We start from the raw sequence: 25,861 nt of genomic DNA, 5'->3' as shown, positions 1-25,861 counted from the left end.
AAGATGTCTTAAAGAATAGTCCTCTCCTTGTCCATTCACCACATGATGATAGTAGGCAGCAGATGGTATACTGTTAACCAATGACAGAAGACTGCTGGTCAAGTCCTAGTTTGCCTTTATCTTTAGTGTTATGCAACCTACATAGACTCTGCAATCCTAAAACAGAAAAAAAGGTTGGGAAAATGATTCATATGAATTATATCCACTTAAAAAGTCTAGTTTCTAGTTACTTTAAATGAACTCAAGCCCCATAAGTTATCATAGAGTTCTGAAAGAATTTGATGAAACAACTCATGACCTTGGACAGTAAATTTCTGAGTCAAGATGGCTTGCTTGAGGTGCTACATAGATAGATATGTTTCACAAGGACAAGAGACTTGTTAATATTGTTCCCTGGAATATCCACAGCTTTGAGCAATTATCTAGCATGCATTAATAGCTTGAGACAAGTCCCTGACAAAATTGCAAAATCTATTTTTTAAAGTCTGTGGACACATAGAAAAGAAAGCAGTGATCACTAGGAGGCAGCATCAATGCACAGAGACCAGCTATGCTCATGTCATCTAGCTTCCCCATTACAGAGAGGAGTGAAGATCACATCAAGCATTTGACCAAATTCACACGAATAATCCCTGTAAACAAGATGGAGGATAAGGACTAAATATCTTGCAATTAAATGAATTTGTAGCTGGTTTAATGAGAGCACTGTGCTGTTTAATGAATCAGTATCAACATGGATGGAGGTAGCTCTGCCTTGTCAACATTCGTTTTTCAATCTTACATGTAAACAGAAAGTAATTTTTTAAATCAAATTTATCCATGACGTGGAAACTGAGAATAACAGCCCAAGTTTAAAAAAAAAAAAAATTAGTAAGATAAAATTTAAACTGAGTAAAAGGAAATTTATAAAATGAAGAGGCCCCAGTTTACATGTGTTTTGAGTTTTCATTTTCATTCTGTCAAGAATATATGATTGCCATAAAACAAATTAATCTTACTGTAATGTTAAAATAATATAAACTTATTATACATACCTTCTATTTAACCTGAAATCCTCATAATTTATATACTCCAAACTCTTAGAGATATGATAGCAAGTGGGACTCTGTAAAACTAAAGTGGTAAGACCCATGTTTGTAACCTTTCCACATTGGTCTTTGAATACCTATAATAGCTGTTTACTGTTGTAGCCCACAAATCATACCGTTTTAAATGCAGTCTACTTTCACTTGCCACACCCTGGAAGATAGGTATTATCCCTGTCTTAAAGGTAAGGATTCTGAGGCATGACTGGGGATTCATCCAGGCATGACAAGTGCTAGGTCTTTTAGTAATTCCACCACACTTTCATTACTTAGCTTTGTATTGAGTATTCCTTTCTGATCCATTTCAGATCTACTGAACCACAATCAGTTAGAGTAGGGCCCCAGAGTACTTAAAGCATCTCAGGTAATCAAATGAAAATGGTCCACAACGCAGCTTTGGGAACTGCCTTAGATACCTAAGTATTTCCTTCAGGCTTCTGAGAGATACTTGACAGCAGAGATTTTGAGGTTATACTTGCTGCTGCTAGGCCATATTATATAAGGAGTACAAAAACCTGGTTGATTTAAGAGCCTGATATTCACAAGTATGACCTCCTGTAAGACACTTAACCCTGTTGAGCCTGTTTCCCCATACATAAAATGATCAGTATTGTAAACACTTGGCATCATGCCTGGCACATCCTATGCCCTTGGTAAATGTTCCCTACTAATTTTGAAGGTGAAGGCCCAGAATACACTATACTGCCAGTTAAGGACTGCTTTTTAACTGTGGCTACTACACAAATAGGTTCACATGCCATTATGAAGGGACTGTATACTTTCTCATCCACATGGTAAATCTTTCATGTTACACATCTGAGAAAAATGTTGACATGGATAGCCTGCATTAGGTTAAAAATTTAGAATGACTTTATAAAGGTATTAAACAGATGTTTAAGTAAAGCAAATATTAATAAAAGATTACCTTCGTTTTAAACAGAGAGTATCTTTTCAGTTAAAAAGAAACAAATTAAGTCCTTTTTGCAGTTAATTGCCCTTTACAAAAAACTTTAGTGAAAATATTTTGCCAAGAATAATTTCTTTGATTCATTATTAAGTTGGGTTTAGTGTCTGAGTCACAAAGCACAGAGGTAATTGCAAGTTAAAATTGATTTTAGCCTTTTTTATAAATAAGAAATTGATTACAGAATAAAGTCTCATTAAAGAATATAAAAGACTTGACACTGCATATTAATCAAGTTGCCACTCATAATTGTGGCTCCCTTACAATGCTCATGAAAAACGAAATCCAACCTGAATGGGTTATGAGCATAAAGAGCCTATCGTGTGCACCCAGGAATGAAGAATTCCATGTACCATTTGGTGTATTTTCATGCATTTCCCCCACCAACCATTAATAAAGACATCCAATTCATATTCTGGAAATGATTTTTCTGGCATCAATAAGGAAAATACATCTTGACAAAGCATTTTAGATTTCAGAAGGAGAATACATCATATTAGAAACTCATTACTGTGAGGGAGAGGGACTATGGTTTGTTTACTGGTTCATGTGTAATTTGTGTTATATCAACTATGTTGAGAAAGCATCTGATTCTGGACATCATTTATACTTAGAATACATTTCACTTAGCAATTGAATGATCTATATTCCTTATTTGACTCTTGGAATTAGTTTACCAATTTAAAATACATTATTTATTTAAACAGAACACCTGGTTTACAGTCCCTAATTAAAGTGGCCTGTTTGCTTTACCCACTTTGCATTATTTTCTTATTACTAAATTGATCGTAAAACCTTATACTACAAAAGCCAAATATTTATGAATAGCCAGTACTACCTAGCCTTCCTCTAATCCTCCCAGAGACAACCCTAAACATCAGAACATCAGCCAAGTTATTCTGGGTAATGGTGCTTGATGACCAAAACTATCTCAACAGTTCTCTCCTTACAAGTCTTATTTTTGTAAAAATGTGAAGATATTTTCCTCTGGAAAATGTTCTAGTTGTGAACCAAAAAACTGCCGTGTTTAATAAGTAGGGTTTTCAATAGTAAAAAATATGATGAAACCCACCTCTGAACTCTGAAAGGATCCATTCCAGAAGCCCTTTTCAGAATTTATACAAATTAGCCATCATCTCTTCTTATTGAGCTTGTAGTTTTCATTTTGAGCAAAGGGACAGCAACTATGGTCTACTGGCCAAATCCAGCCTGCCACCTGTTATTGTAAATGAAGTTTTATTGGAACCCAGCCACGGCTATTCGTCATGTATTATCTATGGCTATTTTCATGCTACAAAACAGATTTGAGTAGCTGTGACAGAGACCATATGGCCCTCAAAGCTTAAAATATTTACTATCTGCATCTTTACGAAAGAAGCTTGCCAACTCCTATTTTAAACACTTTCATTAAAAAAACGAAAAAGAAACTATTGAAATTTTGTTTGAATTACAAGAATGTAAATATTTTTCTATTGTTATCACAATGTTACACACTTTGGCCTACATATGACTTGATGAGAATTTTTGTGGACTAGCCCGGATATCTAAACACTGCTTATAGCATTATTTCTATGGATTCTTGAAAAAGTATACACAACCAATTGTACAAGGGAGTTTTAGAAAATAGCCTATTTGTAGATGAGGGGCATTTATCTACTTAATTGATTCACTACAATAATCAACCAAAGAATAGGCCTGACATGCTTGGAGAAAACAGGTTTACTTCTTTTGAAATCAGGTTTATGGAACTAGGGAGTCATGAAAAGTTGTTGACAATAATAGCAAGCACTGCCTCAATATAAACTTAAGATTTATTTACTCATGTTTATAAATAACAAAAAACTCCTTTAATACTAGAAATTCCCCAATTCTTAAAGGATAAGATGGCTTTTAAGACCACATGGAATCAATTTTTTCAGGTAATATATAACTTTGTTGGCATTTTTCCTTTTCTCAACCAAACACACTTTTACCCATACTTCTAAAGTGCTAGGGAGCCACCAGGGCAGTGTGATAAATGGGGATGGTTCAGATAACTGCATAAGACAAGATTTACCTTCCTGGGACTTTCTTAAAAATCAGGGACAGAAACATATGTATCCTGCACTATTGATGGTATTTGTATGCTTAATTTATATAATACTTGAATTCCTCTTTTCAACTAGTTTTCCATAAATATTAAAATAGCAGAATGTCTTTTCTAAAAGTTCTCAAAATAATCATTAGATTTTTATACTATTTAATAGAAAAATAAAACCAAGCTACCAAATGTATGATTTAGGCCAAAAAGAAAAGTTTTTTCCAAGAAAATGTAGAAATATTTTAATTTACATATCATATTACAATGAATCAATATGGAGTCAAAATCCACAATTACACTTTCATAAAAATTCTGCCCATCATCCTCAGAATAATCAGTTTCTGTACAAAGATTTACAGATGTCCAATATATGTAGTTTATCCTTAGTGTGCTACAGAGTTCAGAGGTTCTGCTCGAATATTCCCCAAATCAAGTGCAGAATCTGTCTCTTCATCAATTTCTCCAATGACTGCACTGTAATTGTTTAAGGGAAAAAAAAATCAGTTAAAACAATCTCATTTCTGATTAAAACTGAGAGAAGACAGTATAAAAGAACTACTACTTAAGGTGAAAAACAAACATTTTCATAAGGTTGTGAATTGTACTTTTAAAGTCACAAAACCCAAATAAATTGAAGGCAACATTGTTACAGGAACGAATATTAAAGAAGAGACTGCATATAGTGTGACTGGATCACGAGTCTTTATTTGAGTAACTTCAATGAACTAAATCCATCAGTGGTACATATAAAATCTATTAGTTTCCCTTTCACGATTTCTCAGTTGACTCAATTTAAATCCAACACCAAAAAGAAGTACAACTCTTCACACATAAAGATAATAATAGAACAGATACTTAGGTATCTAACAAATGATTTTTTGTTGTGATTGGCAAGGGTTAAAGCCAACAAATTTTGCCTTGATTCAACACTAACATAACACCTATAACATTATTTTCACTAATACCATGCTAGGTAACCAAGCCATGGCTTTCTAGCTGGATACAGTCATTGTTACATCCAGACCATGGGACATGTATGAAACATTATTACATAAAAAATTCGTTGTTTAAATTTGTTTGGTTTTAATGAAAGTAAATTCTATAGACAAATGTTATACAGAATTTGCCCGATTTTGCTTTAAACTGTATACAGTCTTCAGTTCTCTAATAAATGGGAAGTACCAAACTTTAGGAGAATATATTAAGTTTTCTCAATACGAAACATATCAAGATCTTAATTCCATCATTAAAAATTTAGTATCATTTAAAATCCTTATGGAAGACAGTGGAGTGCTGGAAAATGTTTTAAAACTAGCTCTCCAAGGAAAAGGAGGAGGCTGATTTGCAGTGTTGACTGCTATCCATAGTGCAGATACCCCCACTATGGCCAATTTCAAGCTACCAAAAAGACATCAACAAACCAGCTTGCAAAATTCCCGAAAATATAAAAATCTGCTTCCGTGAGCCAGTACAAGCTGGCTCCAGCATACCACTGTGTCTATAGCAATGTTTAAAATTTTTTTTAATTGAAGTTCAAAAAAAAATTTTTTTTTAAATTAAAGTAGGAGAAATCGTCTTAAAATCAATTATTATGCAGAGCCCCAATATAAACAATCAGTGCTGTTCTGGTCAGGAGACCTGGGCCCCACCTGCTTCGCCTTTACAGATCACTTCACCTAAATATTATCTCTACAGAATATTTTATAAACCTCTGATTAAAGATCAAATGATTTATACATCTAAAGGTGATTTTCTTAAGACAAACAAATAAAATGAGTAAAGTATTCCTTTATCTTCCATATCCTACTTGTCCAAAAGAATAATCTGAGATGCTAATACATCTTTTGCTGCCTTCCAGCCATGTTTTAATTTTAAACAGTACTCACTAGAAAACTGATTCAACACTCTTCTAGCCTCTATAATTGCACTAATACAGAAGCTGCTAGCCACATGTGACTATTAAAATTAATTACAATTAAATAAAATCTAAAATTCAGTTGTTCAGTCACACCAGCTACTTTTCAAGTACTCGACGGCCACACACACAGCTAGTACCTACCATAGTGGACAATGCAGATATCCAACATTTCCATCATCCCCAAAAGTTGTATTGGACAGTACTGTTCTACACTGTTGCACTTTTCTTAAATTGCTACCACTAAAATATATCTTCTCAAACTGCCATATCAATGTCACAAGTTAACTGAGGCCACAACATAAACATGGGACATCTTAAGTAAGCCAATTATACTAAAAAATTAGAAGAAAAAAGTAAGTAATGGATAAATACAGCTATGTTATAAAGCATTATTTAAAACTGTTCACACAAGAGATTTCAAAGACATTTTCAAACCCTAGCCTGGGCCCTGGAGGTGTATTTATGTTCCTCTGGAATTAGGGGTACTTTGGAAGAACATTTTAAGAAGCCTCTCCAATGAAGTATTCAGTGTAAGGCAGGGCTCTTTCTGGACCCTATCCAGGCTACTTAACTATTAGAAATATGGACAAATCTCAGTAGATAGAAACCTCTTCTCCATATAGCAAGGCAGTACACCTATAGTATATTTAACTTGCCTTTAAAAAAGACATATTTTACTTACACATTATCACCTCTCACGATGTATAAACCTAGTACCACTTGTTCTACTCCCTGTGAAGAGCTGAACACTCGTTCATGGCTTTCATCCAAAATCAAATTAATGGTCTGGTCAAAACCTTTCAGTGTTCCCTGTAAAGAAAACATTTAAGAGAAAAAGACAAATATTCTTGTTTACCTGAATGTGTTAATTCAATGACACCATTTTAGTTGTGAGGTACTCCAAGAGAAGTACCTATTTTAAATATATATAAGTTCTCTATAAAATACAATACCTCTTTATGATCAACAGGCACCAAACTTACCTCTTGGTTTTTTAAGAGGGGCAGTGGGGAACCCACCACGCTTCTGATTAGTGCGCAGAGTTGTTGAGAATTACAAAGGACACCTATGTACTAGTTTATTTCCAAGGAAGTAGCATAAAAGCCCAGGTAGTCCAGGAGCTAATATTCTAAAGATACAAACTAATAAAACAAGGGAAACTTAAGGGAAATAGTCCTCTACACAGCAGCTATAGCAATGTAACAGTATCACTTCATGTTACATGCTAGTAAACATGCTGCACACATTATCTCAATTAATCTCTACCCTTTGTGGTAGATACTACAAACATTCCCACTTCAGACAAGAAAATCTGAGGCACAGAGAAGTGATCCCTCAAGGTTTCATGGGCAGAAATTAGCAGAGCTAGAATTCAAACCATGAAAGGCTTGCTTCAAAGCCAGACCACTAAACTTCTATATTATACTACTATGAACAAGCAAATATAATCTACCACTTTTCAGAGATTCAAATCAGTACACAAACTTCAACTGGTAGTAATAACTAAGGCTTAATGAGTACTTAGTATCTGCCAAAGTGTTTGATGGGCCTCAAACACTTGAAGGATATATTCAGAGAAAATTTTATGAAGAATCGTGGTTCTTAAAAAAGGAAGACATGGGCCTATTACAACATGGTAACTCAGATGCTATTCAAGTTTCTGAAAAACATCAATTTACATTGGTTTTGGTTGGTTAAATTTCTCATTAAAGTTTCATGTTTTAAAATTCAAGATATATAAAATTAGAGTGAAATAAAATGTTAGCTAGGAAGAGAAATATTAGTTAATGTTAGGAAGAGAAACAAAATATGGAGTATTTACTATACTGAACTAGCAAAGAGTTGTTACCACATCCATACATAGCCTCTTGGCTTCATTTTACATGCAACTATTCTATAAAGTGAACCATGTGTGAAAGAAATACACAACTACTGAACTTTAGTACTCAAAAATGCTCTTTTAGTACTTAAAAATGCTCTTTTTAAATGGCTTTCCTTCTTCTATAAAATTAAAGTAATTTTCCAATTTATCATCTATCCTGTTAACAAAAACAAGAAAATTTAAACTTGAGGTTTTTACAAAATAAAAAACTATTTACAAATATTTGTTAATAGCAATAGGCTTCTAAGATGAGATTAAAATATTTCAAAATGTCCTCATTTTTTGACTCAATACAATGTGAAGTACCTTAAAAACAAAACCAAAAACATGATTGTTCTCTTGATTAAGAGGGAAGCAAGGCAACTGGCCTTAGCTTTTGGAGTCAAATTCAATTTAAATCCCAGTTTGGTTCTGCCACTTATATCCACATGACTCTGGGAAAGTAACTCACTTTTTCTGAGCTAGGTTCCTAACCTAGAATGCAGGGTTAATTCTTTTTCACAGAGCTGTACCGAGATTAAGTGAGATAACACGTAACATGCCTGGTACATGACATATGTTTAATAAATGGCAAAGTCTGACACTTTGGTAATCGTCACTTAGGGATCCACTGAGAAAAAATCACAAGGATTAAAAACAAAACAAACAAAAACAGAACTGCAGAATGGGAAAATAAAAGACTAAACTATAGGAATTAGATAGACAATAGAGAAAGTTTAGCAGCCTTAAAACTTTTTGGAAACTTTTTGGAACAATCATATGAATTATAAACGAAGAAATTAAGTAGCCCAAAATCATGGGATAAATTCCTCAGATCAAGGAGAGAATCCAAGATTTTTCTGGAATTAAAATGGGATACTGTGATAAAAGGACAAATGAGATGAAATAAATTTATTCACTCATCATAATTCATTCTACAAAAAAACAAGAGATCATACAACCTAAGAATATCTGAAGAATATCAACACCATACAAGTCTTAAATGTTCATTATTTTATAGATGTAGTATCTAAATCTTAAAAAAGTTTCTAAGAACCATACACAAAATTTCCAAAAAATTATATGATTCTGGTAGTGGTTGTCAGAACACTGAATGGGGGAGGAAATAAAAGATGGAGGAGGAAGATAAATATTTTAAAATACAGGCAGATATCTGCAGACTAGACTAGAAGTTCTCTGAGGGCAGAATCTATTACCCATCCTAGCTTCTAGAAGCCTTGTATGTAACTTACAATGTTTATTAATGAAAAAAAATATGGATCGGCAGCTATTTATCAAAGAGATAAAGACCTGAATCATAAGAAAACTGCAATGCAGGTGTACTGTGGTGCCTACTCATTAGAGATCAGAGGTTGTACATAAAAATTAACAACCAATAAGTCTACAAGAAAGCAGAGAATGAATATGCCAAATACTTACCACAATCATTCTCCCATCAGAAGTAATGACAGCAACAGTTCCTGATAACTGAATCAAGGAAAGCATATCTCAGCGCATGTAAACTGAAAACTTAAAATCTGGTAAGGAAATGGTTTAAATTACTAGGAAAAAGGTAACAGAATTAAGATACAACTATTCAACACACCCACATTTCCAACATAAAAACTTTATGTTCTTCAATTTGGTGTGATATTACACAATTTAAAAAAGGGAAAAAACAGAAAAAGCATCCCTTTGTGTGTGTGGTCAGTGTATTCTATCTTAAAACAGCTGGGGTATTTGGTACTCTTTTCTTATTGGGGAATACTGCCAATTTGACAGTTGAGCAAGATATTTCTCCCTTTCTTATACCTATTTCTTTATCTCTAAAACGAAAATTGGATCGTTGCTAAACTAATCAATGTTGAATGATTTCAAGCACGTTAAGACACTGTCTTCCAGGACCTGGCTTCTGGAATTCAAAAGAAAAGAAGCTATATTCAATGTCACAGGTACCAATATGCTTGCATCATTAAAAGCCTTTGGCATTTCACTTTTGTCCCAAATTTGTACATGAGAGCACAATGCAGAGTTCCGTTCCTAGACTTTAAAACGGTAACAACTGTATAGGGTAATTCACATGGGCTTTTTAAAGTTATTTGTCCCTCAAAACGATCCATTACAAATAGCAAGCATTATTTTAATTCCATCAACAAAGAAGTTGAGATTTCAAGTGGTAAAGGGGCAGATATTCAATTTTTGCACCATCTGTAAAGTTTTGCTATCCTCGAACAACGAGCAAAGCCTATGAATAAAACAAACACATAGATTTACACGACCATCGCTGCCGCTAGTTAAACTGTTCCTCTTATTCCCAAACCTGAACGTATAGGCCCTAGGGAAACAGGAAGGATGAATCAATAGCTGATTTCTATAGAGACACGGAAAAGTTTGGAATAACCACGTTGGTGGGGTTTTTTTTTTTTTTTCAGATTAAAAATAAAAGACACCTTGGGCCCGTACAAGCGGCAGGTTCCAGCCCCAGGGGCGGGATTGGTGGGTCCCAGATCCTTAACCCCTGCACCCGCATACCGGGCCCCGCAGCTGCCGGGTATCGCAACTCCCGCCGATCCCGACCCCCTGCCTCTCCAGCACCGGTCCTCTCCGGTGCAGGCGCGGGACTCGCCACAGCACCAGCAAATGCCTGTGGTGGCCGGCTCGAGGATACGGTTGATGTAGTTCTCCAAGGCAGACGTCATGATGCTCGGCCCGGCAGCTGGCAACACAGCAGGACCGGCGACAAGAGGAGCTAAAACAGCCCGCCAGGAACTAGCGGCGGCTCCCGCCGACTGGCGGCAGCAAATACCGCGAGAGTACCGCACTGCTGCCTCCGCGAATCAGAGACTGAAAGAGCCCGGCCAACCATCCCCAAGAGGCTAAGCGACGACTAGTTTTAATGCGCGTGCGCAGTATATTTCGACTGTGTTTCTGGGCGGTGTTCTCGGAAGCCGAGAGGGACAAAGCGAGCAGGCTGTGGAAGAAAGGAAGAAGCCTTCGGAAGGTGGGGTAGTGGGGAGACGGTGGGCGAGCGGGCTTCATAGCGGAGTGGAAGGCCATGTGGCAGAAGTTACGAAGGGGAAATATTGAGAAAAGACGGGCAAGGCGGGAGACAACGGAATAAGGTGTTTTCGTCACACGTGAAATAGAGAGATGAGTGCTGTTCTGGTATGAAGTGTAGACGCGGGGAAGTGGAATCCCTAATTTCCTGCCACAGGGCCGAAAATTAACCTTCTAGAAGCTAAATGGCCTAGGGCAAAGTTGCACACGTTGTAACCATATGGTATATACGCCTGGAGAACACAGCAATAAAAAGCATGTTCGCACAGTTTGCATTTGCCTGTAAAAGTGCTCCATCGCGGAGGCGTTGTTACTCATTTATGTGAGAAACAATCCAAACAGAAAAGTGTGAGTCTCCCTTAGAAAACAGTCTTCCCTTTACCACGCCACAGCCTCCCTCCCTTCAGGGTGAAATTAGTAACTAAAAGGCCCGCAGGTCTGCTGCGCAGTCCTGGAAAGGACTGGTTCAGGAAGAGCCTTCTAAATAAGGACCAGACTGGGTTCTAGTCCAACACTGCTAACCATATCGTGTGGGTGTTCTTGCACAAGCAACGTCAACTCATTTGGGCCTCAGTTTCCTTAGATCCTGCTACATTTATCATTTGGGGTATTTATATGTGTTAGAAAATGTCATTTATTTTACTGTGGTACCCTAACTTCAGAGGACTTGAAGTTAGGAAAAAATCTATGTACAAAATACCAGTGAGACTTATTTCCCCTTTGTACAAAATTGCCTTATGATTTCAGTTAGACTTGTGATTTCTTAACTGAAGAATTGAGGATTTGAAAACTCTTGCAATGTCAGCAGTTTTCTTCTGAAAAATCCAGCATATGTTTTCATTACAGCATACCCACAAAATTACCTACAGATCACTCCCAAATGTTTAATATTTTATATACGTAAACTTACTCTGACCTGTTCGAAACCACATGTAGTCAGGAATTAGGTGGTGCATGTCCCAGTTCTTTTTTTTTTTTTGGTGGGGGGGGTGGATGCTGGAGGGCAGGTAAATGAAAGTATCTTCCATAAATTAAAAAAATGAAGATATTGTGTGGTTTGCAAATGTTAGACATTGAACAAAAAACCAAAGTACTAATTAGTGATAAATGAGGTATCATTAGTAAGGAATTTTTAAAAAATAATGTGCCAAGTATTTAAAATCAATAACCCATGTAGTGTTTCATCTCTTAGAGTGTGTTTATATGTGAAAATGTTCATTTACATTATATAGTAACTTACAGAACTAATTTCATCATAATACAAGTTTATGACCTTGTGTGGTTTCCATTAAATTAATATACCAGGTAAATGACAGATGTGCAGTGTTTATGGAGCATCACAAAATCTCTTCGGTTTGAAAATTTTTACATTCGTCTTAAAACTGTGTTTTCTGTAGTCACTAATGATCACAGATGTGGAGAGAGCCTATGGATAAAGAAAAGTCTTTAATAAGACAAAAATGAGTTACATCTGGATGCAAACATTACATATGTGATTTATCTAAATTAGCGTTGTGACCTTGGGAGTACACGGACATAGTGAGTTCAACACCTCATAATGGAAAATTAAGTTAAAGTTCCAACAGGGGGAAATGATATAATATAAACATCTGACAACTAAAAAGTTAAGTAGGGGTACCGTGAGATTTTGAGCTTAATTCAAAAATCTCTCAAAGCGCTACCCATACTCTGTCACTCTTTACTGAGGAGTAAAAGTATGCTGGAATGTTTTTTGTTTTATTAATGGAGCACTCATTTTATGCCATTAGTTCTGAATCAAAACTTTGAGCAGATAACTAAAATTTTTTATATTTAGTTCACTTATGATTGGCTCAGTATTTCATATATTTCCCAACCCACTCATGAATCTCTCTCTCATTAGTAATCCAACGGCACGTATCTAGAACAACAGCCAAGATTTATCAAAAATAGGGCAGAAAAGAGATGGGAAAGGGTAGAAAGGAGTTCCCTAGATATCTGACATTCCTGGAGTTACTTTCCATTAGTACAAGGGTCCCCAAACCCCTGGCCTGCGGTGCCGCTACCGGTCCAGGGCCTGTTAGGAACCGGGCCGCACAGCAGGAGGTGAGCTGTTGGTGGGCAAGCCAGCAAAGCTTCCTCTGCCGCTCCCCATGGCTCCCCCTCGCTCGCCTTACCGCTTGAATCACCCCTCCCCAACCCTTGGAAAAATTGTCCTCCCCGAAAACGGTCCCTGGTGCCAAAAAGTTTGGGGACCGCTGCATTAGTAGAAACCAAGGTATGTAAAGTGGATCTTTCTCTGGTTAATGATTCTCCTGAGAAGCAGGGCATAACTCACCTCCCTTTGTATCCTGTATTCTTTCATTAACCTGAAGAATCATACTCATACTAGATTCTGAGGAAACTGAATTTGCACTTTACTGTGAATGGTTTATGGGGGGAAAAATGACGATAATTATTGGAAAATTAAAATACTGCTTTTAACCTAATTTGATATGAGCTTTTATTTTATTTTTATTGATTTGTATTCCTATAAGTTCCCAAAGTGTCAACCAATCAGCAGTATATATTGAATAGATCTTTTTAGGGTTCTCCAAGGCAGAAAAGGACATACATAAACCCTGGTATCTCCTTACAAGGAAATTCCTGAACAGGTACAGAGCTCTAATTATGAAATAGTGTATGGAAAAATAATAGATATCCCAAAATATAAAGAAAGGTAATTGATGTGGAAATATTAGTTCATTTAACTTTGTATAAATTACAAAGTGTTTTTCATATATTATGGGGGTTTTTTTCCTTTTAAGGTATTAAGACAGGCATTTTTAACACCATTTTTTAAGGGATGGGAAAAATTAAACTAACTTGCTAATTGAGAAGCAGTATAGGATTGTGATTAAGAACACTATCTCAGGAGCTAGCCTGTTTGGATTTGGATCCTGTGGGACTTTGAGTGGATTACTTAACCTTCTTGCCTCTGTTTTCTCATCTGTAAAATGGAGAAATGATGGTACTTACATCATCAAATTGTTGGAGGACTAAAAATGATTCTTGTAAAGCCTAGCATATAATAAGCACTCGATTCATGTCAGTTATTATTGCTCATGGACATAGATTACATCACAAGTAACCTTTTACTCAGTCCCAGAGCTTGTTCTACTACATTATTTTGCTCACTGCCTTTTTTTCTGATTGGATAAATTGAGCAGTGCACATTTTAATTGCTTAAGGAAGGGGAAGGTGGATATGTGTTAGAATCTTGGACGTTTTATGAAAAAGGTAAGACTTAAATTGGGGCTTGAGAAAAAGTACAAATGCACTTTAGGAAAATTAATCTGACATTAATTATTTACAGTGGAGGTAGGAAGTGAGGATTAGAAGGCTAGCCAGACTCCAGGTGTGAGTTTCTGATTTGTAGCAGTAGGAATGGAAAGGCGGAAGACGTGATTCAAAGATAGTGGTTAAGAAAGGCAGGGAGGCAGACAGCAAATCACAGGCAGCAGTGATAGTGGTTGGTGAACTGGCAGAATGGCAAGAGTAGGGAGACCCAGGAAAAGACAGGGCTGCTTGTTAATAAAGTACATGGGGCCAAGCTGTAGAACTGCAGGTGTGACACATACTGTGCACCAGCCAGTGGTGAGGCCACCAGACACGCTGGGTTCACTAGCAGTGGCATACACTTTACCCTAAACATCTGGAGAACCAGTCTATCTCAGGAAGCCCACTGTGTCATTTATAAAGGATAATGCATATTAATAAAATACTTACATATACTTGTATGCATTCTTTACATTATTTATATTTTGGAAACTTGAAACAGTAATATAAACATTTCAGCTACAATGTAACATGTACATTCCTGAAAATCCTCACATTCAAAAAAATAGCTCACTTAAAATAAGAGACCTTAGGGAAAAAGTAGGTCTGGCAAAGACCACTCAAACCCTGAACAACTGAACTAGAGCAGTGGTTCTCAAACTTTGCTGCTCATTGAAAACAGCTGGGGATCTCTGAAAACTACTGATGCCCTGGTTCCCACTCGCAGGCATTCTGAATTAAATGGTATGAAGAGAGCCTGGGCATCAGGATTCTAAAAGCTCCACAAGTGATGGTAACATGAGCAAAGTTTGGGAACCACTGGACAGCATTAACAGAGACAATAACAATCCAAATGAGAATAGCACATTTAAAAGGACATGTGAAATTCCTAACAAGAAATGCTATAGTAACTTAGAGAGTTTTACCTTTAAAAAAAGTTGAAGGTGGCTTGAAAAATGATGGTATATGGAAGAATTGACACTGCTGAGTGATGGAAGCAAGGGCAGGAGAGCATCATCCTCAGACGTTGCAGCTGTAAACTTTGCAGTTGTAAAATTTGCAGGAAATATAGAGATGCCAGAGACAGATGGCTCTGACCCATTGTCTGTTGTTGCTTTTGTGCAGATCTAGGAGAAATGCAAAATAAGCACTATCAAAGTGGAGCACATGGCTGAGCTAAACCGAGGGAAGAATAGGATGCCACACAGTGAACAGGTGTCATCTGGGTACTGTATTTCTCCAGAGGAGTGGTCGTGCAGTCAGCTGTGTGACTTTATATTCAGCTGTTGGTTCTTGGTAGCACAAGACATTAAAGTGCTAGGAAAAATATGTATGTACCACCCTGCTTTGTGCATTATTCCAATATTACTCCCCTGTTTAACAGTCACATGTGAGCTGATTCATATTACACCAGACAGTGCTGTAGCACAACAGACTTCTGATATTCCACTTCAGATCTGGACTTTGGTTAACCTGCCCCTATTTTACTTATCTCCTCCTGTGGTTGAGGTAGGCAGGTATTGTCACCTCTGACTTTGCCCTAAGAGGATGCTTGAATTCATACCGCTTGGGGCAGCTTTATTTAAATAGTATGTGAAGAGTACAGCTAATCCAGTGGAGCACCCAGACCTCAGCCTTCTCAATCTCTTTTGTGTGTTTGTGTGTGTAAATTACCATTTTTGTGTAATCACTATTGCAAAGCAGATTAAGCAGCATTGTTTTAAGCTGAGTGCTTGACTTGCTGTTTTTGTTATTTTTGCTTGTCTTTTAAAGATGAATGTCTTTAGCGGCTTGGATTGCAGTACAGATAAAATTTGTACTGTCCTTTTTACTGTGATTTTGGCGTGACAAACTTGGAAAATGATGTTGATGGCAGAAATTAATAAGTCTGTGATCTTCAACGTGAACTCACTCGTGACGGTATAATCCACACTGAAAGAACAGGTTTATTTAGACTTGTTGCAGATGTTATATTGCGAGAGATCAAAGCTAATTTATTGATATACTGAGGTTAGACTGTGAGGTATGAATAATGTGAGAAAGTACAGAAAGATAAATGGTGTGGTAGTGTGAAGTATATAAGAATTGTCTTGACAAAAACTAAGTTACCTTGAGTCACTAATGAAAAGCAGATGCCTGGAATTACATTAAAATATGTATGGAGTAAAAGAAAATCAAAGCTTTACCTTACTATTTCTAAAAAATTCTCATTTTATAAGTTTTGCCATTATTTGGTTTTATACATAAATAGAATTACACTCTCACTTCTACCATTTTTTTTTCTTTTTTCAAACCATGGATCTAGATTTTAAGAGCTGGAAGGAAATCTAGGAATTTCCAAGTCCACTTCTCTCATTTTGTAGATAGGAAACTGAGTCCCAAAGAAGCTGAGTGACTCTGAGGGTTACATAGCAGCCTACAGTGAAGGCCTCCTAGATTCTAGTTCAGTGCTCTTTACAGTAATTAGTAATAAAGTAACTTTTACTCACAAAACAAAATTTGAGTCTGTATCTTCAGATCATCAGCCCATATCCATGGATATGTCATTGTCTGCCTTTGTAAGGCAGACTTTTTCAAAGATCAGAAGGAATTGATATCCAAGAATATACTCAAAGGCAGCTCGATATTTTTCAGATATCAGTACCTCTGGGAAGAATAGGAAAAGCAAATAGGATATTGTGGTAGGCAGAATAATGGCCCCCCAAGGATGTCTACATCCAAATTCCTGGAACCTGTGATTGTTACCTTATATGGCAAAAGGGATTTTGCAGATGTAATTAAGGTTAACGACCTTGGGGTGGGGAGAATATTCTGGATTATCTGGGTGGGCCCGACTCTAATCACTTGGATCCTTAAAACTGGAAGAGGGAGGCAGGAGAGTGGGTCTGAGAGATGTATGTGATGACTGGTTCCACTGTTGATGGCTCTGAAGCTGGAGAAAGAGGGCCAGGAGCCAAGGACTTTAGCTGGTTGTCTTTAGCTGGAAACAGCCCTTAGTTTACAGCCAGCAAGAAATCAGGTATCTTGGTCCCACAAAGGCAAGCATACCGAATTCTGCCAGTAAACCAAGTGAACAGGAAATAGATTCTCCTTTAGAGCCTCCAGAAAGGAAAACATTCTGCCAACACCTTGATTTTAGTCCAGTCAGACCCATACCAGACTTCTGACCTATTGAATGTAAAAACGATAAAGTTTTCTTGTTTTAAGCCACAAAATTTGAGATAATTTGTTATGACAGCAATAGAAAATTAATGGAGATAATTAATTATTATCTTCCTGGATTTTGACTAAAGAAAGTCATTGAGGAAAGTAGCTGTACTATACCTAGGAGATTTGGAGAATATTTGACCCTTTATGAACAATTTAAGTACTACTGCTCATGACCGTCTTTCTCTGTGGCACAAAGTCTTTCTAAATTTCTCCCTATAATTTCCTCCACAGTGAGATTCGGTGTAAAGCATGGGTTTCTTTAACCTAGATTACCAGTTACTTCATGTGTGTTTCTTACCCATTATACTGGTATTATAAGGTGGAGGCTCCACTGTCAGGGCAAGGAGGAGGGGTGCGTGTTCAACCTTTACTGAAATCTTAAGTCTTGATGAGGCATTCAGTGGTGTTCTTCTCAGCCTCCGTCTCACTTGTGAACATGCTCGTGGTTCTGCTGGTTTCTTCTCTGGGTTTTATTTTCCCCAAAGTCATTTTGTTAGTAAATAACAAAGCCAATCTTTGAACCTAAGCAGTCCAGCTCCACTGCACTACACGGCAATTTTAACACTGTTGTCCAAGGGAAATGCCCAATAGAATGACAAAATAAAGACCGTGATGTAAACAAGAGGTAGGTCATTTAAAGTTAATGGCCCCGGTGTGGGCACTTAGTTAGGACAGTTACAAAGAGGCGGATTCAACAATTTAAAAAATCTTATTCAACGATAAATGCCTCTGGTGCATTTATTTTATTTTTTCTTCCGTATTAGGCATCTGAGTTGTTAATGTTAAACACCTCTAACGGGGGTTGGCAAACTGTAGCCCTCAGACTACAAAATTTACAATTTTTTTTGTAAATAAAGTTTTATTGGAACACAGCCATACCTATTAATTTATGTATTATCTCTGCTGGCTGCTTTTGGATGACAATGGCAGAGCTGAGTAGTTGTGACAGAAACCATATGGCCCACAAAATAATTAGTATCTGGCTCTTTACAGAAATTGTACAGACCTCTGTTCTCTAATGTCAACAAATGAGATTTCTAAAGCTTTTATATGTACATTACCAAATTGTCCTCTACAAAGTTTGCACCACTCATTCTTCCACCAGGAAAGTGAGCTAATTCATCATCCTGGTCAGCCTCAGATATGACCATAATGCCCATTTTTGACCAGCTTTGAGATATGATCCCTCCATTTTTCTGAATTTGCATCATGAATAACAAAGAAGCCAAAACTCAGATATATAAGACTTTAGAAGAATGTCTGTGGTGTCTCCTCCCTCTCTCCCTTCCTTCCTGTTGTTGGAATGTCACTCTGGAACCGAAGAAATGTTTTCCAAGTCATTACCCCATGTGATAACTCCTGCAGTGGGATTTTTCATGCATAAAAATAATGACAGAAAATAATGATCTGCATTTTAACATATGCATCAGAAACTAAATTAAAAACCACAGACGTCATAACACAATGGATTAAAAGAAATTCTCAGCAGAGAGTCGTTTTGAAAAACAAAAGGTGGTAATTCAAATTAAAGACAACCGTTTGTCAGGGGTGTTTATTATTGTTTTTCAGCTGTTCAGCATCAGAGCTCTCTTAACTTCTTGAGAATTCCCTTCTTTATGAGTTTGGGTGGGACAACAGAGCTCATTATATCAGGTACGTTTTTTGCTCTTTCTTATAGCAAGAGAGATCTAGGCTGTTTATGACTACCTGACTTACAGAGAACGCGCTCTTGTGGTCACACAGCTGCGGCAAGAGCAATTTCATGAAGGAGCCATGCCGTTAATACTCCTGGTGGCATCCAGGGCACATGGGCACATCAGCAGTATTGGGGCATGCAAGCTTCAGTCTGTATTGTTTTGCAGTGGTGTCCACAGGGTACTAACCCAGCTTTGCTGTGTGTTTGGGATGTGCTATGTGGTTATGTAACTTCTGGATCTTGTTCTGCAGCCTGTCTCACAATTATGTGAGCTCCTGAATATCCTTCAGTTACTTCCCTTCCTGCTTGAATCAGCTCAAGCAGGTTTCTGCTTTCAAGCTGGCAACTAGGAATTCTGACTCTAGAAACATTCTGGAAGCATAGTGTTAGCAGTAAGCTACAGTGATCTTCAAACACTTTTTTTGTTCTTTTAGCTTCTAAATTTTTTTAAACTAAAAAAAAATTTTTAACTGAAACCTCCTCATCCAAGCTTACTTTAAAATCCTAAGTTTTTGTATTATAAATTTATTAATTATAAAGAATGTAATTCCTGTCACATAGTATTTTGTTTATGTGCTTTAACTGTATTTTCTTTCAAACCTTGGAGTTGCAGATTTAACTTAAAGTTTATGGCAAAGCCCATCCTTTTCAAACCCATCAACTGACTTTATTTTCACTTTAAATATGTTACCAAGCATTCTGTGAAAACTGCTGGAAAGTCAATCCACCATGAGCCCTAAACCTCCCTGCACATCCTTTCTGGGTGTGCTGCAAATGCAAGGCCTTGGTCATTCTTTTTACCTAGGCTAATTGTATGTCCCTTCCAGCTCAGTTTTTAGGTAAGTAGGTGTATAATAATGACCATTTTCTAATTCTTTCAAATCTATTTCAGTGTGCTCCAGTGACTTGGAGTTGTTGATATGTGCATCTGTGTTGGAGGGCTTTTTCTATGTATGTGTGGCAGGCTGGAAATGCTGGGGAATTAACATCCTCAGAAAGCCGGCTTCAGTCAGTGACTGACAGGAAGGTTTGTAGATACCTCGTCCCCTTCATCAGCCAGGTGGGATAATTCAGGTGGGATATCTCCAGTCATTCAACAGAGTAGCTGGCTTACAGTGCACCTTTCATCGGCTGCCTTCCTTCCTGTAACACTTCTCCACTCCCTTACTCCCTTTCCCTAAATAAACTACTTGCACTTGAATTCTTGCCTCAGGATCTGCTTTTGGGGGAACCCAAACTAAGACAGAGATCATAAATACTTCTTCCTTTCAAAGGGGCCTGTATCCTACTTGAGTTTGCGGCTAGCCATAGCCTAACTGGAGTCTTTATCATCTGATTTCATCTGATCATCTTTTACATGATGCAAAGGATGGGATGGGGCTTCTGCCCCTCTCCACAGACCTGTGCAGGCCTCTGTAAATATACCTGGGTAAGCAATCACTGCTGCCGCCAAAGTTGCTTTAAAGTAGGTTGTTTACTCAAAAATGAAATACCTGTCTCTGGTACCTTAGCCAGGCTGCTGCCCTGAAGCTTCAGTTAGGCTCCATGATGCAGCAAGAAATGAAGCACAGGAATGACCCCGTTATCTGACTATAGCGCAGGAGCTTATCTTTCTCCCTGACACCACAGTGATCTAGTTGTGGCATTCAGAAGCCCGGGCTAAACTCGATTTGGTGATTTTGGTCATGGAGAGGAAGGTTTGAGCTACCCATGCCTCTTTACTGGGGTAATTGGGTATGGGATAATTATTCTGTAAAGGCCCAGAGCTTACAGAATAAGTCACTCATGTAGGCATTGCCAATACTAGTGGCAGTCAAATACTTAAGCAAAAGGCTTCTCCAGTCTTCCCCAAATCATGTTGGGATGGTGACAGTTTACCCCACCTTTTTGTGAGACTATCCCTATCATATTACCCCTCTGAGTCCAGGGATCTCTTTATAGACCTTTCTGTTCAGAAGAGTGTCTTAGGACAGAGTCCCCAGAAGTACAGCTTGAAGCAAGGATTTATTTGTTTGTGATTTATTAAGGAATTGTTTCCAAGTGAAATCAGTAAGGAAGTGAGAGAAGCAAGAGGGGAAAGGGGAGAAACCAAGCGTGGGTGAGTTTGCAGGCTAGGTTTCGCTGAGGGTAGCTTCAGTCTGACCCCACGGGGAATGCTGCTGTGTGAGTTGATGCCGTGCAGTTTTGTCCTCACTCGAGGCAAGGGAACTGGGCTTTCAAAACCTCCCACCTGTCACTCTTCAGGGAAGGCTCAGGGAGGCAAGTTTCCAGCCCATTGTGAATGAGGGAAAAGCCCAGCCAGCCCAAGGGTAGGTAGTATTCCAGAAAAGAATGTAGGTCTGGCCTCTGGAAGTAAATGCACATGAAGCCAGGAGAGAAGTACACAGAAACCATGAAAGCAATCTTAGGAAATCTGGGTGGAGTGCACTTTAGTGGGTGATTCAAGGTTCTAGTCCATTTAAGATGTGGGGATATTTGAAGTAGGGAAATGTTAGGAGGGTCAGAAGAGAATTCCAATTTTGTAAAAGAGACTTATAAAATGTATTTCCACTTCTTAACAAGGTGTTCAGCCCCAAAACATTCATTTGTGATCAAGGCAATTCTTTTGTTACACGGGCGGAGATAAGAAAGGGACTTGTGGAGGGTCATGCACCATATAGAATAAATTTCTTGTGACAACACTAACCAAGCCTTACATTATTGGAAACATTTCTTGGCACACTTTATTATTGGACTGCTTTTTAATATATATGTAATCCAAGTTTGCCCAGGAGTTGTCATAGCTTGAGGGTACAAAGGAAGTCATAACAATGACAACTCAGATTTCTCTGGTTCATGCCTAATCTGCCTCATGCAGGATTTCCATAACCCATTCAAAGTCTTCCTGGTCATTCTGGGAGTCCACCTGGGATTTTTTTTGCAATAACTCACCAAGAGTCTTTTCATTTCTTCTATTCTGTGTTTCTTTATTGATCACAGAGGCTTGGGCGTTCTCTTCATGGTGGCCCTCTCTACAAGCACCAGGACTTATACCTGTAAGATCAATGTCTGGGGGGGGGGGGTGTGGGAAGAAGGGGGCTGTCTCCCAAAACTTCCAGAGCTTCAGGCTGTCAAGGTTGCCATAATGATCATCTATTCTCAATATCTTCCCTGAGCTAAAGCCATACTGCATTCAGATCATTAGTGAGGAGGATGTCTCTCTCCTTGTCTCTAGCAGAGCTTATAGTTGGGTTCTGAAGGAGTGCAACCCAGGTCTCAGAATCTTTCTGAAAACAGCTCTTCCTTGCTTCTGTCTGTAGCTGTCTCCCTGTCCTCAGAGTTTAAACATGACCATGGGGATGGGTGAAGAACAAGGCCCTCTTCTAGTCTCTTTCCACTGCATGCAAATGAACTTACGTGAATAGATGACTGTAAACACATCAGAAATGCCCAGAAATGCCCAGTCGGGCATTCTGAATTCTAACAGTTGATACACCTTTATCTTAAATTATATTCCTATGAACACCCTTCCAAAGAAACACACACACACAGGAGACCTCTCTATAAATATAAATGTTGCAGAGGGGTTTCATTTGTTCCACTCACTTATTCAAAAATTTTTTAATGAAAGTTTGACATGCCAAAAAGTAGAAAATGTTATTTGATACAGTATCAAATAAATAAGACATGCTTTTCTTAAGTAGCTAACCATTCTCCACAAGAATAGTAAACCGTGTGTGTGTGTGTGTGTGTGTGTGTGTGTGTGTGTGTGTGTGTATCTCACTAACTACCATAGGAAAGCAAAAAGAAAAGTATGCAGTGGTGTTTTTACCACACAGTTACTGCTGGCAACAGTGTCTCTCTTTGCATAGCTAGGCTTCTTAGGCCCATTGTAGTCAGTATTTCTTGCTGCTTGAGGTTGCCAAGTTAACTGGATATGAGGAGGACACTACTAGATGGAGAACCTTGTTTCCTGACCATTATCAGTTCTACAAACATTGGTGGCAGAGTGTCAGCTCCTGCTCTTGATTTTACGCTGTAATGACATAACTTATAAATAAATAGAAGTAGATGAGGTGGTTTTCCGTGTGGGTTTGGCTTGGCAGACATTGGAGTAGAGTTGTGTACAATTAGCTCAAGTTTTAATGGAGGCAGCATCTTGGATGGAATCACAGGAATTGCAATATTCCAATTTTAGCACTTCAGCAATTTTAGTGGATTATTCCTTGTATCCGAGAGGTAGACATCTAGCCTGTCTGTACTGTGTTTTAGAAATCCTCTAGAACTAATGCTCATTTTATACATGGATAAACTGATTAAAGGATGTGGTTAAAAAACCTGCCCAAGATTACACAAATAACTCTATGGTAGAACTGAACCAGGACTCAGATCTCCCGAACATAATTGCCTTCCAGTCTTCCAAATTACCTCCCCACGTGGGCTGGCCGGCTTTTGGTTGCAAATAATGGAAAACCTGAACCGAAGTGGATTAAGGAAAAGAAAAGGCAAAGGTTTATATAAATTCACGTAACCAAACTGTCCACAGACTCTTCTAATTTTAGGCTTTGTCAGAGTCTTGATTTATAGGTTCATGATGCCATCGGGACACCAAGTTCATTTTGATTCTTGCAGCCCTGTCCTCCTCTGGGTGCTGGACTCGTGTGTATGCTAGATCTCCTCATGGTAGCGTTAATGGGCCTGACATTCTTCTCATACTATGTCAGGTCCCCGAAGCTCTCACAGAAGAGCACAGAAACTTCATTCATTGGAGGACTTAGTAAGTTGCTCACATTTCATTGGTCAAAATGTGATACATGCCCATCCCTGAACCAGTCACTGTGATCAAGTGCAAGATGCTCTGCTGAACTTAACATGGGGGTGGGATCTACCCTCTCAGCCACACAGCTGCTTTCTGCTGGGGATGGGTGAGGAGTTCTCCTGTGGAAAATGAGGTCCTTTTGGTTGGAAAAAAAGGGGAAATGGATGCTGTGGAAGAAGCCAATAAGTATCCACTCTTCTTTAAGATGTATTTGAAACAAATGCAACAAAGCTCCAATATTAGGATACCTAAGTAGCTCGTAATTTTAGTTATATTGAGTTGAATCATAGTCCCTACATATCATAACTATAGTATCCAAAATATTATTAAAATGTCTATTTTTTCCTTTTGAGTTTGTTTGAGGTTTTTTTTAATATAACCATGAACCTAAATTTGGAAATAAAGATTTAAAGATATTTGATATTTATAATTGCTGTCCTTTCAGTAAGAAGTCCTAAAATCTTATGGTTCAGAATATATATTTTTTTTTTCCAGAGACCCATGCTCACACACTTTCTGAACAAAAAGCAGGACCACTGCCAACTCAAAGGACAGAAAAGCTTTTCTGAGGCTTTTCCTCCTGTGTTGTCTGCACCTGATCAGCTCCCCTACACATTTTCAAATAGCCTCTGAAAATAGACTCTTTGTACCTTTCCCAACAAACCCCGTAATTCCTTATTCTCTTTTCTTTAATAATTACTTTCAAAGTTTTACCACATCTTAGGGTGCTATACACATTGAATAGAATGAGCTGTGCAAAATAAAGATTTTGGTGTAGGTCCAAAAGAACTATGCTTTTTATGTCTGAGAAAATGTTTTAAAACTCACCGCCTACACAGCAATGAATGGTTTAATGATAGTCCTTTAAGTGCGCCATCAGAAATGCTTTATAGAATTTCATGAAAGACACACTAGTTTACTTCCATGGAGAATTGGTTTCATTTTAAAGATACTAAACTAAGGAAGATTCCATACAAACAACTCATTTTCTATATAGTCTTTTAAAAGTTTCTTTTAAAGGTTGAACTAGCATTCACATCAGGGTTTGATGCATCAGAGCAGTGCTGATGATTTCAACAAGGTAATATTTTTGCAATCTTCAGTAACAGGCCAGGATTACATGGACTGTGTTAGACCTTACATAAGGTCTAATACAAGGGTACAAAGCAATACATCATAATTTAGAAGCTGTGACAGTTAATGTTGTCATATATAAATAAGTAAAGTGGCTTGAACAGTGGTCTCTGATGAGCTTTGCTAGTAGGAATCAGCTTCCCGAGACTGCTAATTGTATTCACATTGATGAGATTAAATTTCTAAGTTTGCAAGGTTGAAGGTCAGATCCTGACTGGATGACTACATCAAGATGCCGGCTTTGTGAGGATCTGTCTGGGTGAGCATCACACCCGGGAACCGGGAAATCCCTAGCTCTCATGGCTCACCTTTTCTCAACTTTTCCAGCTCTGTTGTTCATGTTATTTGAACCAAGCTCCTAGAGTTATTTTATGCCATATTAACATATGAGATAGTTTACAGATGTTCCCTTAAGGAAAAAAGGTATTTATTTCTGTCTTTTATTTTTGATAATATAAAGACTTAATGTTTTGCAAAAAAATATTGAGTTATTTGAGTACCCACCTGGCCTGAAACTGAAGCATCAGACAAACTAACTGGTTCTCATCCCCGCTACTGTGTGTCTTTCTCTTCTCTTTTTTCCTCCTTGCCACCTCTTTTGAATGAGCCATTTGCTGTCACTGCCTCCACTTCCTCAGTGCCAAGTCTCTCCTCTCCCCCCTCCACCATCTGGCTCCCACCCCCATTATTCTACTGAAACTCTCTTCAAAATTTATGACTGATAACAGGCAGAGCTTCTTAATCCTCATTTCACTTGACTT

The 25,861-nt window shown here is 37.9% G+C and overlaps 1 protein-coding gene across 1 annotated transcript; it reads right to left on the bottom strand.

The window, feature by feature from the left end:
* Positions 1–4,351: 4,351 nt before the first annotated feature.
* On the bottom strand, positions 4,352–10,693 carry LSM8 (LSM8 homolog, U6 small nuclear RNA associated). Its single transcript, XM_065884242.1, has 4 exons — positions 10,577–10,693; positions 9,349–9,389; positions 6,730–6,857; positions 4,352–4,603 (listed from the first exon to the last, which is right to left on the bottom strand). The coding sequence occupies exons 1-4, from the start codon at positions 10,605–10,607 to the stop codon at positions 4,513–4,515; spliced, it is 291 nt and encodes a 96-aa protein (XP_065740314.1). The 5' UTR covers positions 10,608–10,693; the 3' UTR covers positions 4,352–4,512.
* Between the last annotated feature and the right edge of the window lie 15,168 nt (positions 10,694–25,861).

Source organism: Phocoena phocoena, chromosome 9, assembly GCF_963924675.1.
Source record: "Phocoena phocoena chromosome 9, mPhoPho1.1, whole genome shotgun sequence".
NCBI lineage: Eukaryota > Metazoa > Chordata > Mammalia > Artiodactyla > Phocoenidae > Phocoena > Phocoena phocoena.
The sequence above is the reverse complement of the archived record's forward strand: the minus strand, read 5'-3'. Positions and strand labels throughout refer to the sequence as shown.

What these genes read in the sequence shown, in the direction of transcription:
- LSM8 (XM_065884242.1), bottom strand. Translation starts at nt 10,607, where the DNA reads ATGACGTCTGCCTTGGAGAACTACATCAACC. An exon ending in CTTGGAGAACTACATCAACC is followed by an intron (nt 9,390 to 10,576) that starts GTATCCTCGAGC and finishes TTCAGTTATCAG; the next exon opens with GAACTGTTGCTGTCATTACT. An exon ending in ATCGTGAGAGGTGATAATGT is followed by an intron (nt 4,604 to 6,729) that starts GTAAGTAAAATA and finishes AAACAATTACAG; the next exon opens with TGCAGTCATTGGAGAAATTG.